This window comes from Anneissia japonica, unplaced genomic scaffold (assembly GCF_011630105.1).
Source record: "Anneissia japonica isolate Jap-2015-1 unplaced genomic scaffold, ASM1163010v1 scaffold285010_len649756_cov215, whole genome shotgun sequence".
NCBI classification, from domain to species: Eukaryota; Metazoa; Echinodermata; class Crinoidea; order Comatulida; family Comatulidae; genus Anneissia; species Anneissia japonica.
This window is the reverse complement of record NW_022699253.1, coordinates 560,288-581,021: the sequence shown is the minus strand read 5'-3', so window position 1 is coordinate 581,021 and position 20,734 is coordinate 560,288. Positions and strand designations below refer to the sequence as shown.

At 34.0% G+C, this 20,734-nt stretch overlaps 1 protein-coding gene and 1 long non-coding RNA gene across 2 annotated transcripts in view; both read right to left on the bottom strand.

Annotated features, from left to right (window-relative positions):
- LOC117102899 (laminin subunit alpha-like) overlaps positions 1-20,734 on the bottom strand; it is a 62,394-nt gene that overhangs the window by 4,246 nt on the left and 37,414 nt on the right. Inside the window, exons 20-48 of the mRNA XM_033243349.1 lie at positions 20,222-20,392; positions 19,990-20,101; positions 19,007-19,092; positions 18,405-18,546; positions 17,845-17,968; positions 16,861-17,009; positions 16,334-16,449; positions 15,777-15,985; positions 15,527-15,657; positions 15,011-15,081; positions 14,674-14,818; positions 14,015-14,158; positions 13,513-13,665; positions 13,021-13,119; positions 12,610-12,690; positions 12,091-12,112; positions 11,799-11,929; positions 11,300-11,353; positions 10,451-10,564; positions 9,314-9,441; positions 8,891-8,971; positions 8,462-8,673; positions 5,285-5,385; positions 3,741-3,921; positions 2,842-3,119; positions 2,017-2,130; positions 1,706-1,820; positions 1,332-1,490; positions 9-202 (exon numbers count right to left, since the gene is read on the bottom strand). Coding sequence (XP_033099240.1) covers positions 9-202; positions 1,332-1,490; positions 1,706-1,820; positions 2,017-2,130; positions 2,842-3,119; positions 3,741-3,921; positions 5,285-5,385; positions 8,462-8,673; positions 8,891-8,971; positions 9,314-9,441; positions 10,451-10,564; positions 11,300-11,353; positions 11,799-11,929; positions 12,091-12,112; positions 12,610-12,690; positions 13,021-13,119; positions 13,513-13,665; positions 14,015-14,158; positions 14,674-14,818; positions 15,011-15,081; positions 15,527-15,657; positions 15,777-15,985; positions 16,334-16,449; positions 16,861-17,009; positions 17,845-17,968; positions 18,405-18,546; positions 19,007-19,092; positions 19,990-20,101; positions 20,222-20,392 — 3,817 coding nt within the window. The remainder of the gene's footprint in view (positions 1-8; positions 203-1,331; positions 1,491-1,705; positions 1,821-2,016; positions 2,131-2,841; positions 3,120-3,740; positions 3,922-5,284; positions 5,386-8,461; positions 8,674-8,890; positions 8,972-9,313; positions 9,442-10,450; positions 10,565-11,299; positions 11,354-11,798; positions 11,930-12,090; positions 12,113-12,609; positions 12,691-13,020; positions 13,120-13,512; positions 13,666-14,014; positions 14,159-14,673; positions 14,819-15,010; positions 15,082-15,526; positions 15,658-15,776; positions 15,986-16,333; positions 16,450-16,860; positions 17,010-17,844; positions 17,969-18,404; positions 18,547-19,006; positions 19,093-19,989; positions 20,102-20,221; positions 20,393-20,734) is intronic.
- Positions 11,072-11,932, bottom strand: LOC117102919. The gene is made up of 3 exons (XR_004444497.1): positions 11,799-11,932; positions 11,283-11,353; positions 11,072-11,090 (listed from the first exon to the last, which is right to left on the bottom strand). It is a non-coding gene; the product is annotated as an uncharacterized LOC117102919 (long non-coding RNA).

The window sequence follows — 20,734 nt, the reverse complement described above, 5'->3', positions numbered from 1 at the left end:
ATATTCACCTTTAAATTTCCTTTTGATATTAAATTATCAGCATTTATCTTTTTTGACTCAGAAACAGAACGATTTGCATCATTGCTCCAGCCAATTACATCGTTGATGTCATTTTCGTCATGTTCCAAATGTGACGTAACATTCATCAAATGAGTCAGGAATCCTTGAACGTCTTGATTCAGATGTGTCACATTATTCAATACTAGGATAAAAAAAAAAATGACAGGCTTAATTCTAATATGCATCTTTGTAATTACAATCCAGTTCGTTTTAAAATATATTAAAATTTGATATTCCAAGATATGTACATTTCCCAGGTCGAGTGGCCAAGCGGCAAAGCAGTGGTGCTCCAGCCCCTTACAGCGGCTAGGTAGACACAGACTACACCCATACGCAATTCAGTGCAATGACGCTGTGAGTTATTCTCCTACCTTTACCTTTACAGAAAAGAGAATTGGCAATATATGCCAGAACGAAGAAATTGGTTCTCTTTTCCTCTAAAAAACAAGGTGGTTAGATCATGGAGGTATTATTGAGATCATTCAAAAAAGGTCTGTGCACACACTATGCAATTAGGCAAAGGACAAAGCTGCCGCAAAGAACCAAGTTAAAGCTAATACATTTATCTGTCAAAAAATACTAAACTACGAAAAAGAGTTTTGAAGTTAATGAAATATTTACATGAGCCTTAAAAGTATGGTATATTTCAACTTGAATTTTCATTAAAATTGGATAAAACTTAATAGATATTAATTAAGGAGTGGTTGAGGATTATAATAAAATATTTTTGTGTAAACACATGTGGACTATTCGAAAATTCAATCCAATGTCAGAAAAATATTCAGTCTTACGCTGCCTCAGCTTTATAGTCAAACCAGTCAATCTTTAGACAAAATTATAATGAACACAGAATTGCAACAGAAATATTTTGCAGAATCTGTTCCTAAAATATACACATAACATACTAAAAATCTAATCTTGGGAACATTGTTAATTTTAAAGTTATTTAACGAGTTAACATCAAACGGTTTATCGCATGACAGCTGTGTTGAAGCGTATAAAAGCCTGTTATTGCCAAGTTGTTGCTAACAAAAAAATGTTATAGGATAGACGCCCATGCACGATCCAAATGCAAACACATTGGTTTGTTGTGTCAAAGTGATTTGTTGGCGAGTGATCTCCTTCTCAATAATACCTCCATGGTTAAATGACACAAAGTAGGCAGCAATGCCTTAAAAATTGTGTTACTGATATTATATTTTATTTGAATTCTGGGAGTAGTGGGAATAGTATTTTACCTTATAACCAAACTACAAGAAATAGTAACTCACACATCCTTGCAGCAATATACTCTTTGCGGCTTGCTTCCTCAGCTGCTGTGAAATTGCTGCTTTCAATCTCAGTGACAATGCGTCTTGCTATTGCCATTGATTCTTGCAGACCGTCTTGTTCCTCAGTAATGTTCTTATTCTTGCTCATCACAATAATATCTTTGTAGAAATGTATCATTATTATTTAATATTTGTACAATTGTTGTTAACTAGTATCTTTCACCATCCACTGATAATAATCATTTAAAAAAATAGGGTAAAATCACACAAAATAATGAATGGTATTTTAAAAAAGTAAACTAATCTGTAACCAAAAGTTAACATTCTTTGATTTAAAAAGTATGTGGAGCCAACACTGCAATAACTGAACTTACGTTGAAGACCTGCGTAAGATTCATTGATAAATGTTTCCAGATTGTTTGCTCGTTGCTTTACATTAAGTGCGGCTGGTAGATGCTCATTTTCTGCTGAATCTTTGATCTTCACGGACTGGGCAAAAATATAAAGAAATGGTAGCACCACTAAATATAGATTTAGTCTAATAAAATTGATGGTGTTGAAGATGATAATGAAGATGATGATGATCATAAGATGATGATGTTGATGATGATGAAGATGATGATGAGGATGACAACGGTGATGACTGATGATGACGATGATGATAATGACGACGATTAATATTTACCAGTGCTTCAATTTCATTTGCTCTTGTGCTAGTTCTATTCAGCTCTGCAGTCATATTATCCAACTTAGCCTCAAGTAACATATTGTTGTTCACTAAGACTTGTGATACCTCAGGCTTCCATGTTAAGAAATAAAAAATAAGTTAATCATCAGAAATAATAACAATAAACAATACGTAGTTTTGTATCGCACTTCATGCCAAACCCTTAATGTATCTTAACAATACCAGTTACACTGATTCAAACTCATAATCAGCTCCATGTGAAGTATTTAAAAATGTTGCAGCTAGTAAGATATAGTAGCAGTGGTAGATATAGTAGCAATCATAGTAGCAACAGTAGTAGTAGTAGTAGCACTACCAACAGTAGTAGTAGTACTAGTAGTAGTAGTAGCAGCAATAGTATAAGAGTAGAACTATTAGTAGCACCAAAGAGTACAGAATTGCAAGGTCTGCCAATTTTGTATGCACACAATGAAACGAAAAATGAAGCACTACCATGGGATGGGGGCGCCCTATCAGAATTCAAATAGAGCTCAACACTCAAACATAGGTTCTATTGACGCAGCACACATTTCAACGTTCTTTTTTTCCTCTAGTTCGTGGTAGTACTTTTTGAAATACCCAAATAATCAGACCTCTTGGAATTCTATACTCTTTGGTAATATTACTAATAGTAGCAGCAGTAACAGTAGTAGCAGTCATAGTAGCAGCAGTAGTAGTAGTACTACTAGTGGAAGTAGTAGAAGCAGTAACAATATAGTAGAAAAATAGTAGTAGCAGTAGTAATAGGGTAGTAGAGTAGAAGAGTGGTAATATTAGTTTTACCTTGAGTTCATTCCACAATGTGTCATTTAGCTGATCTAAACGGTCAAGATCAGCTTGACCAAGAGGAATCTCGCCTGGAGTAGTCATATTAACCTCCAAAATCATGCTCTGCATCGCATCCAGAAGTTGATGTACACATAGGTCACATTGTTTGCATCCTTCTTGCGTCAAGATGTAACGATCCTCACAGGTGTCACAATATTCTCCGGTGGCACCAACTGGACAGAGACAATCCCCTGTGACTGGTTCACATTCAAGGAGCTCAGGGCAAGAGCATTCTAAAAAGAGAGTGTACTCATCATATACACAACACTAATTCAGTTGAAATAACTACCAAAATGTCTGGTATATACTAGCATATTCTGTTCCAGCATTTCAAATTAATATTCAATACTTTATAGCTACTTCAGCCATTAATGGCATGAGCTTAAAAGACAACTTGCATTTGCGAGGGGAGGAGGAGGGGAGGCAAGTATCCTGGATGCCCTTTAGGCCTTCAAAGGTCCCACTCCCCACCCCAAGATTGCACACATATTGGTTCTTTGCTGCTTTGATTAGTACTCTTACAACAAAAATTCTATTACAAAAAACGTCTGAGTAGTTGTTGTCTTATAACAGAAAGAGAATTCTTACACAAGTTTATCTAAAGATTTTTATGAAACCCTTTTGATGGTCAGTAGGCCCCAGAAGTCTCCTCCCTCCCAACCCAATGTAGACTGCTAGGAATGGGTGCTTCGCCACTTATGAGTAGTACTACAACAACCAAAATTATCATAAAATGGAAGGTTTAGTCTGAACAGAAAGAGAATTGTTATATACTGGTTCATCCCGATAATGAAATCTTTTAAACAGTCTTCACCCAATTCCTAAAATTAACAACCATCAATAACTATGCATACCTATACATCCTGTTGGTCCGTAATTCCAGAAACCCCGCAAGCAACGAGTGCATTTGTCACCCCCGACACCAGGTAAACAGGAGCATTCACCCGTTTGAACATTGCATTCAGGCATGACAGATGCTATGCCACAGTCACATGACAGACATCCTTGACAAGATGAGAAGCCCCATGTACCTGACTGATGTTCAATAAGGACATAAAAATATGTTCTGTTTAATTTTTTGATAATTCAAAATGTTTAATTGAGCAATCAATTAACAGATCTACTGGCATTATGTCATCCAATGATAGTGCACCATCAAATTCGAGACCCTCCAATTGTGAGAACGCTCTAATTCACTTTTCAATAGAACCCCAAGTAACAAACAACTTTGTCTATTAGCACTAAGCTAAGACCGAACCCCGAGACCACCAACAATTTTCAGGTTTCAAATATGGTCTGAAATTGGAGGGCGAACTGTAACTAGATTTACTTATCATGTTAGTTATACAGCTCTGCCATGCTATGTGTGATTTGCTCCTGTATGGCTGTGCTGATCGGAACAAACATGTTTTTCAACAAATCATAGCTATTTGTCACATAAAACTTGATAATGTAGCACACATGGCTGGATATTTCTAAAGTATCAATAAACATTTAATAATAAACAAAACAACTATCATCATCATCATCACTTAAAACCAGGCTCTGGAATAATTTTTTTTTTATATGTTGTACAACTGTTATTTATTTATTCCTCCTTTTTACTGGATTGCATTTTCAGTAACGTAGAACTGTACTGCTTTCCAAAATGTTCCAGTTACAAAGTACAGTAAAGTCAAAAATAATAAAAGTTTAAATAAAGTAAACAAAGTAATTAAATAAAATTAAAAAATGTACAAAGGTAAAAATCTTAACTAAATTACATTTGAATCAATAAAGATCAAATTTTTGAATTCATTAATATTTTTTCGTTTTGCAGTTTTTCTAATTTGAGCAGGTAAATTATTCCATTGGTTTGAGGCTCTGAATTTAAAAGTTCTTTTACTTTGAACGTTTTCCAATTTGGTGTTATTAATGTTTTACTACTTTGAATATGGATGCATTTGGGATGAAGTGAATCATTGAATTCAAACACTGACAATAAATATGATGGTGCTTGACCATTTATACATTTGAAAGTTCTAATTTTGCTAAGACACAAAAAGCATGTTTGACAAAAAACTCTGAAGCGGTTAATGAAATACATATTTTAGAAAGTTTGAAAACTGGTCGGAAAAGGTGGAAAAGAGGGTAGTTATGCCCCTTTTCCCCCAGTTTTTAATATTCAAAAATCTGTATCTCATTTACCACTTTCAAGTTTTCCGCCAAATATGCTTTTTTGTCTTAGCAAAATCAGGTGTACAACATATCTAAAATTGTTTTTCCTCCAGAGCCTGGCTTTAAAGTATCTCTTCAACATCATTATCAAAATCACAATTTTAACCATACTCATGAGATGATGTCACTATGAGCATTCATGTCATAATGAACATCCACTGACAGCTAATGTGTTACCTACCCTACACCGACTGCAATTGCTTCCAACTACATTGGGTTTGCAAGTACATGATCCTGTGCTGTTATCACACCTAGACACTCCACATGTGTTGCACTCACATTCTATTAACAAAGAGAAAGAGCTTGACGTCATTCCAAATGATTTTTTAAATTTTTAAATATTGGAGAAACAGTTAGGAGTGTAAAAGAAAGAAAAAAAGAACATCGTAAGAAAATAAAAAATGAAAAATCTTCATCCATTATCTACTAACACTTTAATGAACATGAAAGTATAATACATACTCCAAGTATTAGAATGCACGCCATTGTGTTGGGATTCAATATTTCAACATTTCAATTTTCAATTCAATTCAAATAACTTTTATTCCAATTATCAACATAAACAATACACTTAGATAAAAAAAAAATGTTTGTTTGCCCTCCTCCACCCGCCCCTAACTCACTAAAAAAATAGGGGCGGAAAAAAAAAAAAAAACTTTAAAAAAGGGTTTTTTTTCAGCTTTCTTCTTTACAGATAAAAAAAAAATGTGAGTGAATTTATCTTTATTTTTTGCCAGATGCCCTACAAATTAGTCTAAAGTTGCTCTCTGATGTAAGACATTGCCATTCCAGGTCTCTGTAGGTTATTTTAACTGATGAGTATCTTAAAAAAAAAAAAAAACTTTTTCCACCCATCCCTTTTTATTTAAAAAAAAAATGGCAAACAAACAATTTATTTTTTTAGGATTTATCAGCAAAAGAAAGTGTACAATAGCAGCTGATAAAAGGAAAAGGTTACAAAACAAGCATGAAAATGCATTAGATATGTAACCTTGCAAAAAAAATAAAACAAAAAAATAATAAAAATAATACAAAAAAAACCCAATAATATAAATATTAGTATAATAACATTAATGAAATAACAGATAAAACATATATGGACTTATCATTGTTAACATTTATAATTAATTAATATCATCATCAGGAATGAAAAATTAGCCATATTTGCAAGCTTATATACACAAGTACCAAAAGTATCTAACCAATCAAAACATTACCTCTAGTAGGTAACATAGCTGTGAATAAACTAAAGTGGTATTAACGAACACCACAAGGAAAAAGAACAATTTATACAAGTAAAAGTGTTGAGTACATATCCAGGGGATCCAATGTTACATCAAATTAATGAAGCAGTGCACATTAAAGAAAACAACCTAGGCCTCAACGTCAAAGATGAATAAACGGGAAACAACAATCATCAAAGGACATAAAGCCAACGATGATACCCTAAGATACACCATAGAGGAATTAGTTTCCTCCATGGATACACTATGTACTTGAATCTTCATTCAATCATTTATTCAGCATTTTTTTTTTATTGGTATATGTTTGTTTTTTACTCACCATTATTTAAGTCACTAATGGTGGTAATATTCACACACCTGTGGAATTACTAACTACACAACGATACATCACATCAATTCCATTACCTTAACTGAGGGCCAGATAGGCTGAAACTGTTTTCAAGGTAATAATGACTTTATATTATTTTATTCAACGTTAATGCTTCCTTTTACTTGCAGCGTAATGGGGCTATACGGAAAGTACAAAAGTAATGTAAAAAAAAAAAAAAATAATAATAATAATAATAATAATAATAATAATAATTGTTAAGTTGGACTCTAATTTCTCCATTGTCTAAGTTCCCCTTAAGGTAAGTGTTAGTAACATAATAATAATAAAAATAATAATAAAAATAATAATAAATAATAATAATAAAATAATAATAATAATAATAATAATAATAATAATAATAATAATAATAATAATAACAATAATAATAATAATGATGAATAATAATAAAAAGATGAATTAAATATTTAAAAGATGCTTTTTCAGGCGGTCCTCAAAACACATTCAAGGACGTTGCCTCCTTAATTAATATTGAGAGCTGGTTCCATAATGATGCACTGGCAGAAAAAGATTAAAAGCATATATTTTGTTTTAGATGTAAGAAGCATGCGAGAAGAGGATCTAAGTAAACAGCTGGTAAGGTACAACAAGTTGGCTGAACGACAGATTATTAAGCAATAACTTTTCATCTATTATAACTCCAAGACTACGAGCACCAGAGTCAGTATTGATGGACTTATTTACAAAACGAATGGATGAAAGTTTGATTTGGTCTTTGAGGTGTCTATGAAATGTGCAAAAACCTCTGTTTCGTCATCATATAGCTTAAGTTTGTTTGCAATCATCCACCTGCAAACATCAGAAAGGCAATCCTGTAATTTGGACAACTTAGTTGGAAGATCTTTTGGTGAAGAAGCGACATACAATTACAAGTCATCAGCATACGCCAGATTTCAATACCATGTGATGCAATTAAATCTTCAAGCAGTGACACATAGTAAAAATCATTATATTTATTGTATTTCTTTGTTTCAATGTTTCAATTTAATATTTTGTTTAATATATTCTTTTATTTTTACATCAATATGCACAAGAGGTATTAAACTAGGGTCAACTGATATTTCAATTCTGCAAACAGACAAAGTGAGCGATGCTCAGTATAGGAAAATGCATGGCTCCTTGAATGATACCAAACTTAGTAACAATATTCCTAATTAACATCAAAGATCACCATAGCATGAGAGTAAAAGTTTGTAACCATAACATTTATTATACTTTCTTAATGTAAATAACGGTGTAAAATACTGATTTAAATTTAGATTACACAAATCAGTGCTGCTGTAATTCTGAAAATTTTATATTGTTTTAACTATTTTTTGATTTGTATTTTTACTGCTAGCTTTAGAGGGATAAACAATGTTATAATCTGTTTATTGCTGCCTTTTTGTCATTTGTTTTTTTAAATACATGCCCTTCTATCTGTTTTTTCTGTCATGATAAAATGTGCAATTATATTTCTGTCTTTGCAAGGACCCCAATGGAAATGAGTTTTACTTTTTGGGCTTCTGCTGGGTCACGTTTTTGTACAATATTTATCTTGCCTGCTTTTTGTATATCACTTTCATGTACTGTATGTATTTTATGACTGTGATTTGAATAAATTCAATCAAATTCAATCAATGTATAGCAATGAGCCTAGTGCATAGTAGTATTCTACAATTTCAAACACCAGTTAAAGCCATACATTTACAAAGAAAGCAACAAAAAATACTTCAATTAAACTTACTTTGGCAATTATGTTGATTGACAGCATCTCCATAGTAATCATCTGTGCATCTGTCACAATTAAAGCCAGAATACCCATCAGCACAGAAGCATTCACCTGTTAGGCGGTCACAACGCCGTCCTACAGTGTTTGGATCCGTGTTGCCATGACAAAAACATGGTTGACAGTCACCTCCAACTACTTCAGGAGAACCGTAATAATCATCTTCACATCTATTGATAAAACAGATGTGCAATAACTTTAATTACCAATTATCTGTTTTTTGGACATATATAAATTATAATTAAATGAAAAGTGAAGAACAGCGGTTACAGCAGGAGGAAAGTTAGTAACTTAAAATATCAAATTTCAATTTTTAGATAAATTTCAACACATTTATCATGAAGCATTCCAAATCAATTGGTTCAGTTTTTTCAAATAAGTACTTACTCTCCACAGGTGGTACCTTGGTAACCAGGTAAACAATCACATGTTGTTACTATACCGGATACTGAGCATGAATAAGCAAAGCTGAAAACAGTTTATAAACATATTTACTACATTTACGATTTAATCATCAAGGATCATAATGTGTTGAAATAGATAAATAAAGTAGTTGTTTGTTTAATATTGTTCATTGTGTTCTTAAAGTATTTAATTTTATTTGTTGTATTTTGGGCTGATTTTGGTTGTGTGCACCATAAACATTCATATCATTATTATTTTACACATTACTACTGTATATAAATGTCAACAAGTCAGTACGGTTTAATTGAATATTTCTATAATGGGCCTACATATTAATCTGAAATAAATATTTGAAATTAACAACAAGAATAACGCAAGTCAAAAGAAGATAAAATATACACTTACCTATTTCCCTCACTGGAGTGTGGACAAGCACACAACTGACAGGCAAACGGATAGTTTTGGTTTGAATCCTCATAGTAGCCTGACTTGCAACTACCACAGCTTGGCCCATCAGTATTGTGTTTACAGTACTATAATACACAAATTGGCATTAGGAAGGGCTGTATCAATCTTCAAACAAACATCTCTTAACATATCTGACAGCATTTAGAAAAAGGCCTCAATAACAAAGCAACAAATTAGTTATTATCACACCAAGCATCCTTATTTTTTTTCTGTTATCAAAATAATAATAATAATAATAATAATAATAATAATAATAGTAATACCATACTCGTGCGAATAAGCACCCAGGCATTTAAAATATTTTTTGCCCTTTTTGAGAGGCGCTTAATTATTCAAACGGGCGCTTATGAAAACAAAGTGGAAATTGAGGGGGGGTTCTTCTTGGAACCTGGAAAATTCAATGGGCGAATTTTAAATGAAAAAATTATATAAAGACATCCGAAAACCGAAGATTACAAATGGTTCTGGTGCACAAAAGATAATCGTACATAGAGCATGGCTTGTGACAAGAGTTCTGTGAGTTTTAACAGCAGATGAAATTAGTGGTGGTGGTGGTGGTCTACAAGCTTGTTGGCCATCTGCCGATTAAGATTAGCAGGATCATTGCAGGGCTTCTTGCAAACTAACATGAAAACGTGCTAAAGGTGCAAATTGTCGGGAATGTAAGAAAAGGAAAACTGGAAAGATACTGTCTATGGAACTCTCACGAGAGGGGCGCTTATTCACGCGAGTACGGTAATTGATTGATATATCGATTGCTTGATTGACAGTCAATTGATTGATTGATTGATCAACCGATTGATTGCCTATCTGACTAATTGATTGGCTGAGTAATAAATTCTCTAATTGACAGCCTAATTACAAAATTTATTGCCTAATTGAATAAATGACTGACTGACAGCCAGAACATTGATTTGATTGATTGATTTATTATCTGGCTGATTGCCTGTTTGTTTGCTTGATTACTTATTTAAATTCCTATTTGCTTAATTGATTTCCTTGATTGATTGATCGCTTTACGGGTTGCCTGATTGACTGATTGATCGATTGATCAATTATACAGTTTATACTCACATTACATTCACCGGTATCTTTATTGCACTGATCGCTGTGTCCATTGCATTCACATGGGATACAGCTCCCAAGAAACAGACCAACTCCAGAACGATAATAACCATCAGCACATTCCTATGTGAGAACCACAAAAAACATATTTAGAATTAGGACACATGCGATGCATGATTCTCAGCACAAAATGGCCACAAACATACGTATGCAAGGTAAATTGGTCAAGGTAAATTGTTGTTGAATATGAACTGAAGTACTAAAAGTAACATACTGTCCATAATGTGGGCAGGTTTTTCATTTCAATTAATTATATTGGCACAAGCAGCCCAGGGATTGCATCAGCAACATTATGAAGTAGAATAACACCATGGGCAAGTGTTTGTCAGGGAATCATAATAAGCAATTAGTAGAGCTCCGCATAGTACACTATAGGAAAATTATTATATGAAGGTTATAATTCAATAGCAAAATTATCAGGCAAATTGTTTCTGCTACAGAGTACGAGCATTTATACTGCATCTTTCCTTTCGGTTATAAAGCGCATGCTAAATCTACAAGCTCAGGGTAAAACTCAATTCAGAATGTAATACCTGTCTCTTATACACATCTAGATGTGTATAAGAGACAGCCTACATTATGTTTGCAACTAGGTTGCAATAACAGCACAAAAGAAGATGAGTAACATGTGCTATACAAACCAGTTTAAGTAAGCAGTGTGATCCACAAAAATGAGTTAATATCAGCTTTATTATATTAAGGGACCACCTCATTAGGATCCGTAATCCTTCCTCCTTAAACATTTTTAGTTGTTGTACAAAAATTATTTTGATAAACCCACCTGCACTGGCCAGTCACCCGGTCACATTTATTAATGTCCCCTTCAGTTCCTCTAGGGTCACAATCACACTCCTAAAAAGAAAGTTTGGATGAAGAAAAAACAATGATATAATTGCAACAATTATTTAGCTTCAACAACCAATAACTGGAATGATGAACATATAGGTAGGCCTGACCAGAGTGGCGGCTCTAGGGGATATTTTCTGGGGGGAGGCTGAGCTGTCCGACAGAGGGACTTGAGGTTATAGGCCCCAGTTGGGGAAAGGGTTTAAGAGGGTTTCCCCCTCCCAAATGAGATTATTTTAAGAACAGGAAAATCTGGATGGCCAGAAATAACACTCTCAAACTGTGACAGATGTGAGTTGGCTTGGCGTGGGCCGATTTATATATATTTTTTTGTCCGACTGCAAGACGACCTCTGTCCGATGGGGGGGGGGGGCCCTTGACCTGCCTGGTGGTGTTATCATGCACTTGTAAATCAGTGGTGAAAAAAAAGCAGGCGATGCAAGCAACTTACAATGCAGCCTGCAATGGGGTCGTAACCAAAATAGTTCTCCTTACAAGCATCACAGAAATTGCCGATGACATTAGGAGGGCAAACACAAACTCCAGTCTGGTAGTGGCAAATGCCAGACAAGCACTGGCAACCTTATTGTGAAGAAAATCAACAATAAAATACGGTTAAAACACATTTCTAGAAGCACTTCTCGTGTTAATTTCAAACTTTTTATGGTAACACTACCAAAAAAGAAATATTGAATGCCTACGTCTGTCTCTTATACACATCTAGATGTGTATAAGAGACAGGCCCAAGGTGTACTGGAAATTACCCTAAACAAAAACAAAAAAAACATATCTATTAATTTGTAGCAAACAATTTTAAGAATAAATAATTGTACTGGGCCCACTTGGAGAACAGTAACATTTTACTGAAGTAAAATACCCAGTATAAAGAACAAATAAAGAATAATTATCAGCAATGTTTTTTTTTCTTTGAAGCATTTACAGGGGTAAATCCAGAATTTTTTAAACAGGCAAAATCTGACAAAATGAACTAAAAAATAACAATACAAAACAGGAAGGAAAACAGATTGGCAGGTGAATGTGGAAATAGTGAAACGGAATGAATAAGAGGTAGAAACAGAGATTGTAACAAATGGGAGAAATGAGAACAGGGAGGAAAAAAAGAAGGGAGAGAAGGGAGTGTAACTGGTGGAATATAGGATTTTCCATACGTAATAGGCTTCTCAGCTTATGAAAAATAAGAAAGAAGAATCAGTTTTATAAAGATATTTAATATCTAAAAAAACAGGATCACTTAAACCAACCTCCAGGATGTCTAGCTCCACATCTTGTCTTTCTCGATTAGGTTCGTATATGTTACTGTACATAATCTCTAGGCTGCTTCCCTGAAAAATGTATATGAAAGTGTTACCTTAACTATTGAACCAAAAAGAAAAGAATTATGTTAATATTATTATAATAATTGTATTATACATATAATCAATGATACATATTTAGTAGTTCTCTGCTTAATGGTAAAAGCTCTCAGTGAATCTTATGGGGGAAATAATAGATTGTTTTTCTTTTATTACTTTATTACTATTATTACTAAATGTAATATTATAAGTATAATAGCTTCTTGCTTTTTTATGTTTCTCCCTGCCATTCCACTTTGTTTATTTCACTGAAATCTTCCAAATTTGTTTGTTGTGATTTATAATTTGCTTCAAACTTACTGACAAAATAACATCTGGGCGTCTTATTGGGTTAGCTGGATTCAATGTGCTTGCTCGATAAGACACAATGTATCGTAATTTACCACCGTATGATGTTATCTAAAAGAATATGGGAAAAAACATTAGTGAAAGAGATTAATGATTGGTTCATTAATTACACGTTGATAAATTTGTGTTTCTATCCTTGTCTATTATGGTAACACACCACAACAGCCCCTCCTGACACTTCCAGACAGAAGTAGGTGTCAGATTCAAACTTTCAATAACAATGTTTTCCTGCTAATATGCTGTATTGTTGAGTGAAAAAAACCAATATAACAATACAAAATTACATATTTTAATGTATTACAACATAAAGAGACACTTGGATACTATTGGTACATAGGGCCTCACTGACTTTTCTCTAATAGTTTCAACAAGTTTTTAGGCCTACAAGGAGGGTGGACTGTGGAACACTACCTCATAATTACATAAAATCAAGGGATGTGATACCTTATATCCTAGATATTCTGTTGGGGCGACCCAATAGATGGTTGCTAGAGGGTCATCTCCCGTGCCACTGACATATAGTGATACTTCATTGTCACGTAGAATTACATCATTGTTCCGTACGTTGGTTACATTCCAACCAATCATAGTATTAACCTTAACAACATAGTAGTAAAACAAGAAATTATATTAGCTAATATCTTTAATGACAAAATCAATTAATAACAATAATTACAATATCATAAACCTTTAAAAAGATAATAACAACAAACAAATTATATAACAATACCTAAAGCAATAATACTAATAACAATAACATTATTAATAATAAATCATCATATCATCCTTATAATGTAAATAAAATTTGTTAAAATATATGGCAATAATGTTTAAAACATTTTCAAAAGTATTTCAAAAATCTAAAATACACAAATGCATAATGATACATTGGACTGTACCATACAATATAAGTACAAGTATGTATAATGCAGCAGTAGAATCTTACCTCCTGCCTGTACAAATTACTACTGGCAACACAGTCATTCGTGATGCCAAAGCAGAAACAGGAAGTACAACCTTTAGGATTACGCTCCTCCAAGTAGAACGTACTGTTATCACATTGATGACAGAACTCACCATGGACATTTTCCTAGCGACATAAACAAGAAAAGTAATATGCAGGTGGAGATACAAGAAAAGTATACACAGTTACTAAGAAAAAATTTGCACGCATCTTCTGCTATATTTTGTTCAATCAACAACCAAGAAAACAGCCACATGTCAATCTGATAATTAACTTTAAATAAAGTTAAATGTTTTGGAAAAATTGAGTGTCATTTTCTGCATAAAATCACAAGAATAGGAAAACAGGAAGTGAATAGTAGCTACCCACCTAACCAACCCCTACCCCTTCACCAAATGTAAATAATTACTAATCCTTGTGTTTGACTCATGAATTGGATAGCAGACAATGTAAGGATTTTTTGTAGTAAAGTCTGTAAATCTGTGGAAACAGAATTGTTTGTAATCTGTGTCTCGCTTAACTTTTTAATGTTTTTTAAAAAGCAATCAAATGTTTTGATTTAATGTTTCTGAAGGATTTTTTTTTTCAAGATTTCAATACATACCATTAAGTATGCAAGAAATAAATATTTAAACGTTTACCTTGCATAGACACTCAGCTGAGACTTCATCACACACTCTCTGTACTGTACCTGGTAACTGGCAGTTACATACATGACAGAAGGGATAGGAGTGGTGTCCGGGCAAGCACTGGTCACAGCGTCGTCCACCTACATTATGTTTGCAACTAGGTTGCAATAACAGCACAAAAGAAGATGAGTAACATGTGCTATACAAACCAGTTTAAGTAAGCAGTGTGATCCACAAAATTGAGTTAATATCAGCTTTATTATATTAAGGGACCACCTCATTAGGATCCGTAATCCTTCCTCCTTAAACATTTTTAGTTGTTGTACAAAAATTATTTTGATAAACCCACCTGCACTGGCCAGTCACCCGGTCACATTTATTAATGTCCCCTTCAGTTCCTCTAGGGTCACAATCACACTCCTAAAAAGAAAGTTTGGATGAAGAAAAAACAATGATATAATTGCAACAATTATTTAGCTTCAACAACCAATAACTGGAATGATGAACATATAGGTAGGCCTGACCAGACTGGCGGCTCAAGGGTATATTTTCTGGGGGGAGGCTGAGCTGTCCGACAGAGGGACTTGAGGTTATAGGCCCCAGTTGGGGAAAGGGTTTAAGAGGGTTTCCCCCTCCCAAATGAGATTATTTTAAGAACAGGAAAATCTGGATGGCCAGAAATAACACTCTCAAACTGTGACAGATGTGAGTTGGCTTGGCGTGGGCCGATTTATATATATTTTTTTGTCCGACTGCAAGACGACCTCTGTCCGATGGGGGGGGGGGGCCCTTGACCTGCCTGGTGGTGTTATCATGCACTTGTAAATCAGTGGTGAAAAAAAAGCAGGCGATGCAAGCAACTTACAATGCAGCCTGCAATGGGGTCGTAACCAAAATAGTTCTCCTTACAAGCATCACAGAAATTGCCGATGACATTAGGAGGGCAAACACAAACTCCAGTCTGGTAGTGGCAAATGCCAGACAAGCACTGGCAACCTTATTGTGAAGAAAATCAACAATAAAATACGGTTAAAACACATTTCTAGAAGCACTTCTCGTGTTAATTTCAAACTTTTTATGGTAACACTACAAAAAAAGAAATATTGAATGCCTACGTTGACAATTTGGAAAATCGAAGAAGCCAATTTTGCAATGATCACACCTACGACCGGTGTACCTTTCCCTGCATGGACACTGGCCACCAAGTTGGTTACAGAAGTAGTCAGTAGATCCATGGACATTACACCGACATGATTTAGCCCCGTTGTTGTAGAATACGCTTAGTGAAAACACGCTGTCGCGACAGAAACCTGTGGCAGAAGGACTATGAAATAAACAATAAAATTAAGTTTAAACAAAATGAGGTACTATTGTAGAACACAAATAATTGTATGACACAACAACTATTTCAACTCAACTTTACTTCTTTACTTTATTGCAATCGTGAATAGAAACCAAATGATTAAAGTTTAAAAATATTTATTAGGCCTACCTACATAGTAAAACGTTTAAAAGATTCCTTGTTCACTTTAGGAAGAACAAATTCACGATTGTTTCTAAGAATGTAATTATTTTGGGGGCTGACGGTAAAAGGAAATGCAATCTATGAGAAGGTGATTTTAATTTTCTAAAGTAGTTCTTACAGAACTATCAATTTTTTTAAATCATTTACCTGATGTAGAATTGGTGATTGCTGCATTCTCGAATGAATTCGCTAGCACGGTCTTGCTTTGTGAGAACCAGCAGTTCAGGTGTATACATGTCCCTTGGCACCGCCAATATGTAATCCTAAGTAAAGAAAATATTGTGCATTTATTATCCATTTTTAAAATGGTCATCAGCAGTACCTCCAGAGATTACACACCAACATCAGCCCTACAATGTTTGAGGGTGAAAGGTAAGGAAATTTAAAAATAACCACCTCAAAATCCTCAGAGTTGGCATTCTTAGACTGTAAAAATGCTTATTTAAAGCAGTGTTTTCTGAAAAAATGATTAGCTTAGATGCTAATATATGCTATAATAGCAAGTGGAACCTTATTAGTCAGGAAAAACTATGCAAAATGAAACACTGGTAGCACTTTATTGACTAACTATAGTATTTATTCACACAAGCTTTCGCCAGCAGTCTATGCTGGCTTCATTGGGTGCAGACATAATATATGCTATGCACTATTTTCATTCGCAACAGTCAACTTACTATCCATATGTCATAGGAATCTGTTGCTTGCAAAGTGATTTTGATATTGTAGCCAACTCCTAACCAAGTGAATGTGTTGCTGCCATCTGTAGTCATAACCAATGCACGACAACCAACCACATGGGGGCAATATTTAGCTTCAAATGAACCTATAAATGAATTATAATTCAATAGCAAAATTATCAGGCAAAGTTTTTCTGCTAAAGAGTACGAGCATTTATACTGCATCTTTCCTTTCGGTTATAAAGCGCATGCTAAATCTACAAGCTCAGGGTAAAACTCAATTCAGAATGTAATACAGGTCCATTGAACTGAAATCACAAGCGCCACAATTGTATTATCAAAACAATTAACAAAAGCAAAACACACAACTGACACAACATAAAAAAGATAATAATAATAGGGTGTCCTAAGCAAAAAAGTAAGTCTTAAAAGCTCATTGGAAAATATTGAGATCAGAAATGTCCCGAAGTGCAGTTTGGAGGTTGTTCCAGTCTGTCAGCGTGACAAGGGAAAGAAAAACTTCCAATATTCTTAGAATGACATGGGACAGCAAAATGTATAGATGAAACGAATCGAGTGGAATGTATTGGAATGCGTCGGTCGAGAAAATCACACAAATAAGCAGGACAAAGACCGCAGATGCATTTGTGGACCAATAGAATTACTATTAATAATAATTCTTTGATTAACCGGAAGCCAATGGATGTTATCAATGAGAGGACCTAATTCTCATCTAGTTTATGGAATACGACTATGGTAATTGATTAATAATAAATCTTATTGGTTGGAAGTGGTTGAGGCGGATGTATTCATAGCCACACATATACTGTATTACAGTTATGTATGTAAGTAATCCTGTCTTGCAATACAGCCAATGACACAATCGAGACCTAAGGATTTTAATATTTTTAAAAGGCATGTACAAATTTATCATCACAAAATCCATGATGCAAAAAAAACACCATTCTGGTTTATTGTTACCTGATTGGGTTTCATTAACGATGTCAAAGTAAACAGTGTAGGCTGAGTGATACGGTTGGTAGTAGTGCACTATAAACACCCACTGTCCATCGGCAAGGGCAATGTCATCCAATAACAACTCAACCTGTTATACAAATAATGAATATTCATTTTTATTTATCACGTAACAAGAGTTATTAAGCATGGTTGACATGACTCTAAATGACTGCCTAACAAAAACTATGGTATAAACTAAAAACTATAAGTGACTTAAAAAAAATATAATTCTCTTCTTTATAAACAGGACACGTAAAATCCAATTACAACTTCAATAAAATTCACATAGATATAAGTCTAATACTCATAAATATCTTTGCAGTAAGAAATCATGTAGGTGGGGTTGTAACTATCTGAATAACGACAATGGGAGCATGGGAGCAGATGTTTTTAAATATATACTGTACACATTTGTGCTAACAGAATTTTCTTACACTGCACTCCATCCTGGTCGTTAAAAGATAGTGCTGATCATACATGACTAGAGCCAGCCCCACACTGGTGTGCATAAACGATAGAATTACCTTTCCTGAATCCGTATTCATGTAGTATAACTTTGCATTAGTATCATATATGTTGGGAGGAATTGGTGCGGTGCTCCCTTCAGTGTTCCCCACATTAAACTTGGTGGAGGAGACCGCATCTGGATATGTTGATTGCACACAACTGAAAATCAAAAAACAATTGAAATCCTATGACAGGGTCTGTGGTACCACATTAGCAAATGTCTTTTATCTTTATTAATCTAATTAGAGACCAAAGCTGCTGTTAAGACCATAGAAACCCAGGTTCTTAAGGTGGTTCTTAATTGAAGAGAGACCTGTATTCCAGGAATGTTTTGACTTTACACCATATTTATGAGCTAAGATGGCAATTTGGTCTCTCAACCTGAGATTGGGATTACGACTCCTCGCTGAGCATTTTGCTTGTGTCCTTTGGCAAAGCACTTTAACTATGGCTGTCTCTCTAACCAGAGGTATAAGTGGGTACCTGGTAAGTTCAAACAACAAAGCACTGATTACTGCTGCAATATCAATAGAATTATTTACTGTTTTTATATTCCTTATAAAAAAACATGGTAATGCTGTTAAGGAAGATGATGAGAATTCAAAAGTTAAAGTTTTACTTTTTGTTTGAATTGCGGACACATTGCAGAGCTGGAGTCACCAAATCGAAGTTCCATTTCTCAACAGGAACAGCAACAATTGAACTCTGAAAAGATTAAACAATACTGATCAGGAAAAAAAAAATATCAATAAGAATTAGAAAATATTAAATACATATATTTATTATAAACTTTCCTAAAAAATTAATTCAACATATCCAAAAAATGTTCATGAATATTTTTGTAGTGTACTGCACTACAGAGTTGTTGTTATTGTTGTTGTTATGGTTATAGTCATAACGCGTAAGCGTAAATAACGCGCGTATTGGCAGACGTGCTGTGTCAAGTTCCTTGTCGTTCTCTTGCTGTTCGGGTTCTATGGCGAACACATCGTTATACTATTCGCTGTGTTAATGTGTTGAGTTCAGGGTTCAATAAAGTTGTAAAAGAACCTAGTATGCGTGCATATGTCTTTGTACTTTTCGTGGCAAATACATAACAATTTTAGTAAAAAACAAATTGTGCCAGCAAGTTTACATATTGTAGACCTTTGAAAGTAAACCGAAAAGTCCACTGATTAATACTTTGAATGTAAACTCATGCTATTCATTTACTTCCATTTATTGTCATTTATTACATCATAAAAATACATAAAAATTGATTTTTTTCTTAGACACAATTACATAAAATACAAAACTAAACAACAACAAACTCCTACAGACTCAGTCATATCCTTCTTGTACGATACTGCTCCCTAACGTTAAGGGAATAAATGGCTGTTGGATGCTTTTTCGGTACATGTTTTGTATGATGGTTAGAGCAATAGCATCTCCTGCTATGTAACACTTAGAGGAGAGAATGTGAAGGATGGGTTAAGTATGGCAATACAGATTGTTTTCTTCCTAAGCCTATTACCAAAAATGGATTCAGTACTTTATTCCCGTAACTTTTGATTTGTAATGCGTACTTAACTATAAATAACAGAGACAAACAGACATCCTTACCAAACCCATTTTGTTCAGAGATAGATGTTTGGTGAATTTAATCTCAAAAACTTCTTCAGGAAACACAAACACCTTAACACGGCCTTCAGCATCCATAACAACGCTACGACAACTGAGAAAAAAAAAAAATAGATCTTAAGACAAAATTTAAATCAAAAGATTTAAAAGGGCTGCATATAATCAACAGACTAGGATTATTTCTCTCCAAGATTAAAAGGTTTGTTGAACTTACACAAAGTAACAATCATACGTAGCGACAAAGCCACTGTCCTGCCCTTGCTCCGTGATTACTTGGACAGTGTGTTCACCTATTCCTGTACCCCCTCTGTAGAATTCAACTATCAAAACATACTCTCCAGCGACCGTGATTGGGAACGACAAACTTAACATTGGCTGTGAACATAAATTGAAGATGATGATATTTAATTATGTATATTTGTGAAAAAATACTATGTTGAATTAATGAATTTGAAAATAATATTGAATATATATATTGATTAAAAAAGTATTTTTCTTGCCAATCAAAAAATACATTTAAATAGTACATTTCCTATCTTCTTTGAATACAGACTTAAATTGACTGGTTGTAGGGCCCACTAAAAATACCTGAAGGCTTTTACCATATTTCACATTTCAACTTATGCTTAAAGTAATAGTGCAAATTGTTGTTAGATTTATATTTATTTATCTATTTTGCTAATACACACATGTATAATTTTATTTATATATGTTACAGAGCAAACAT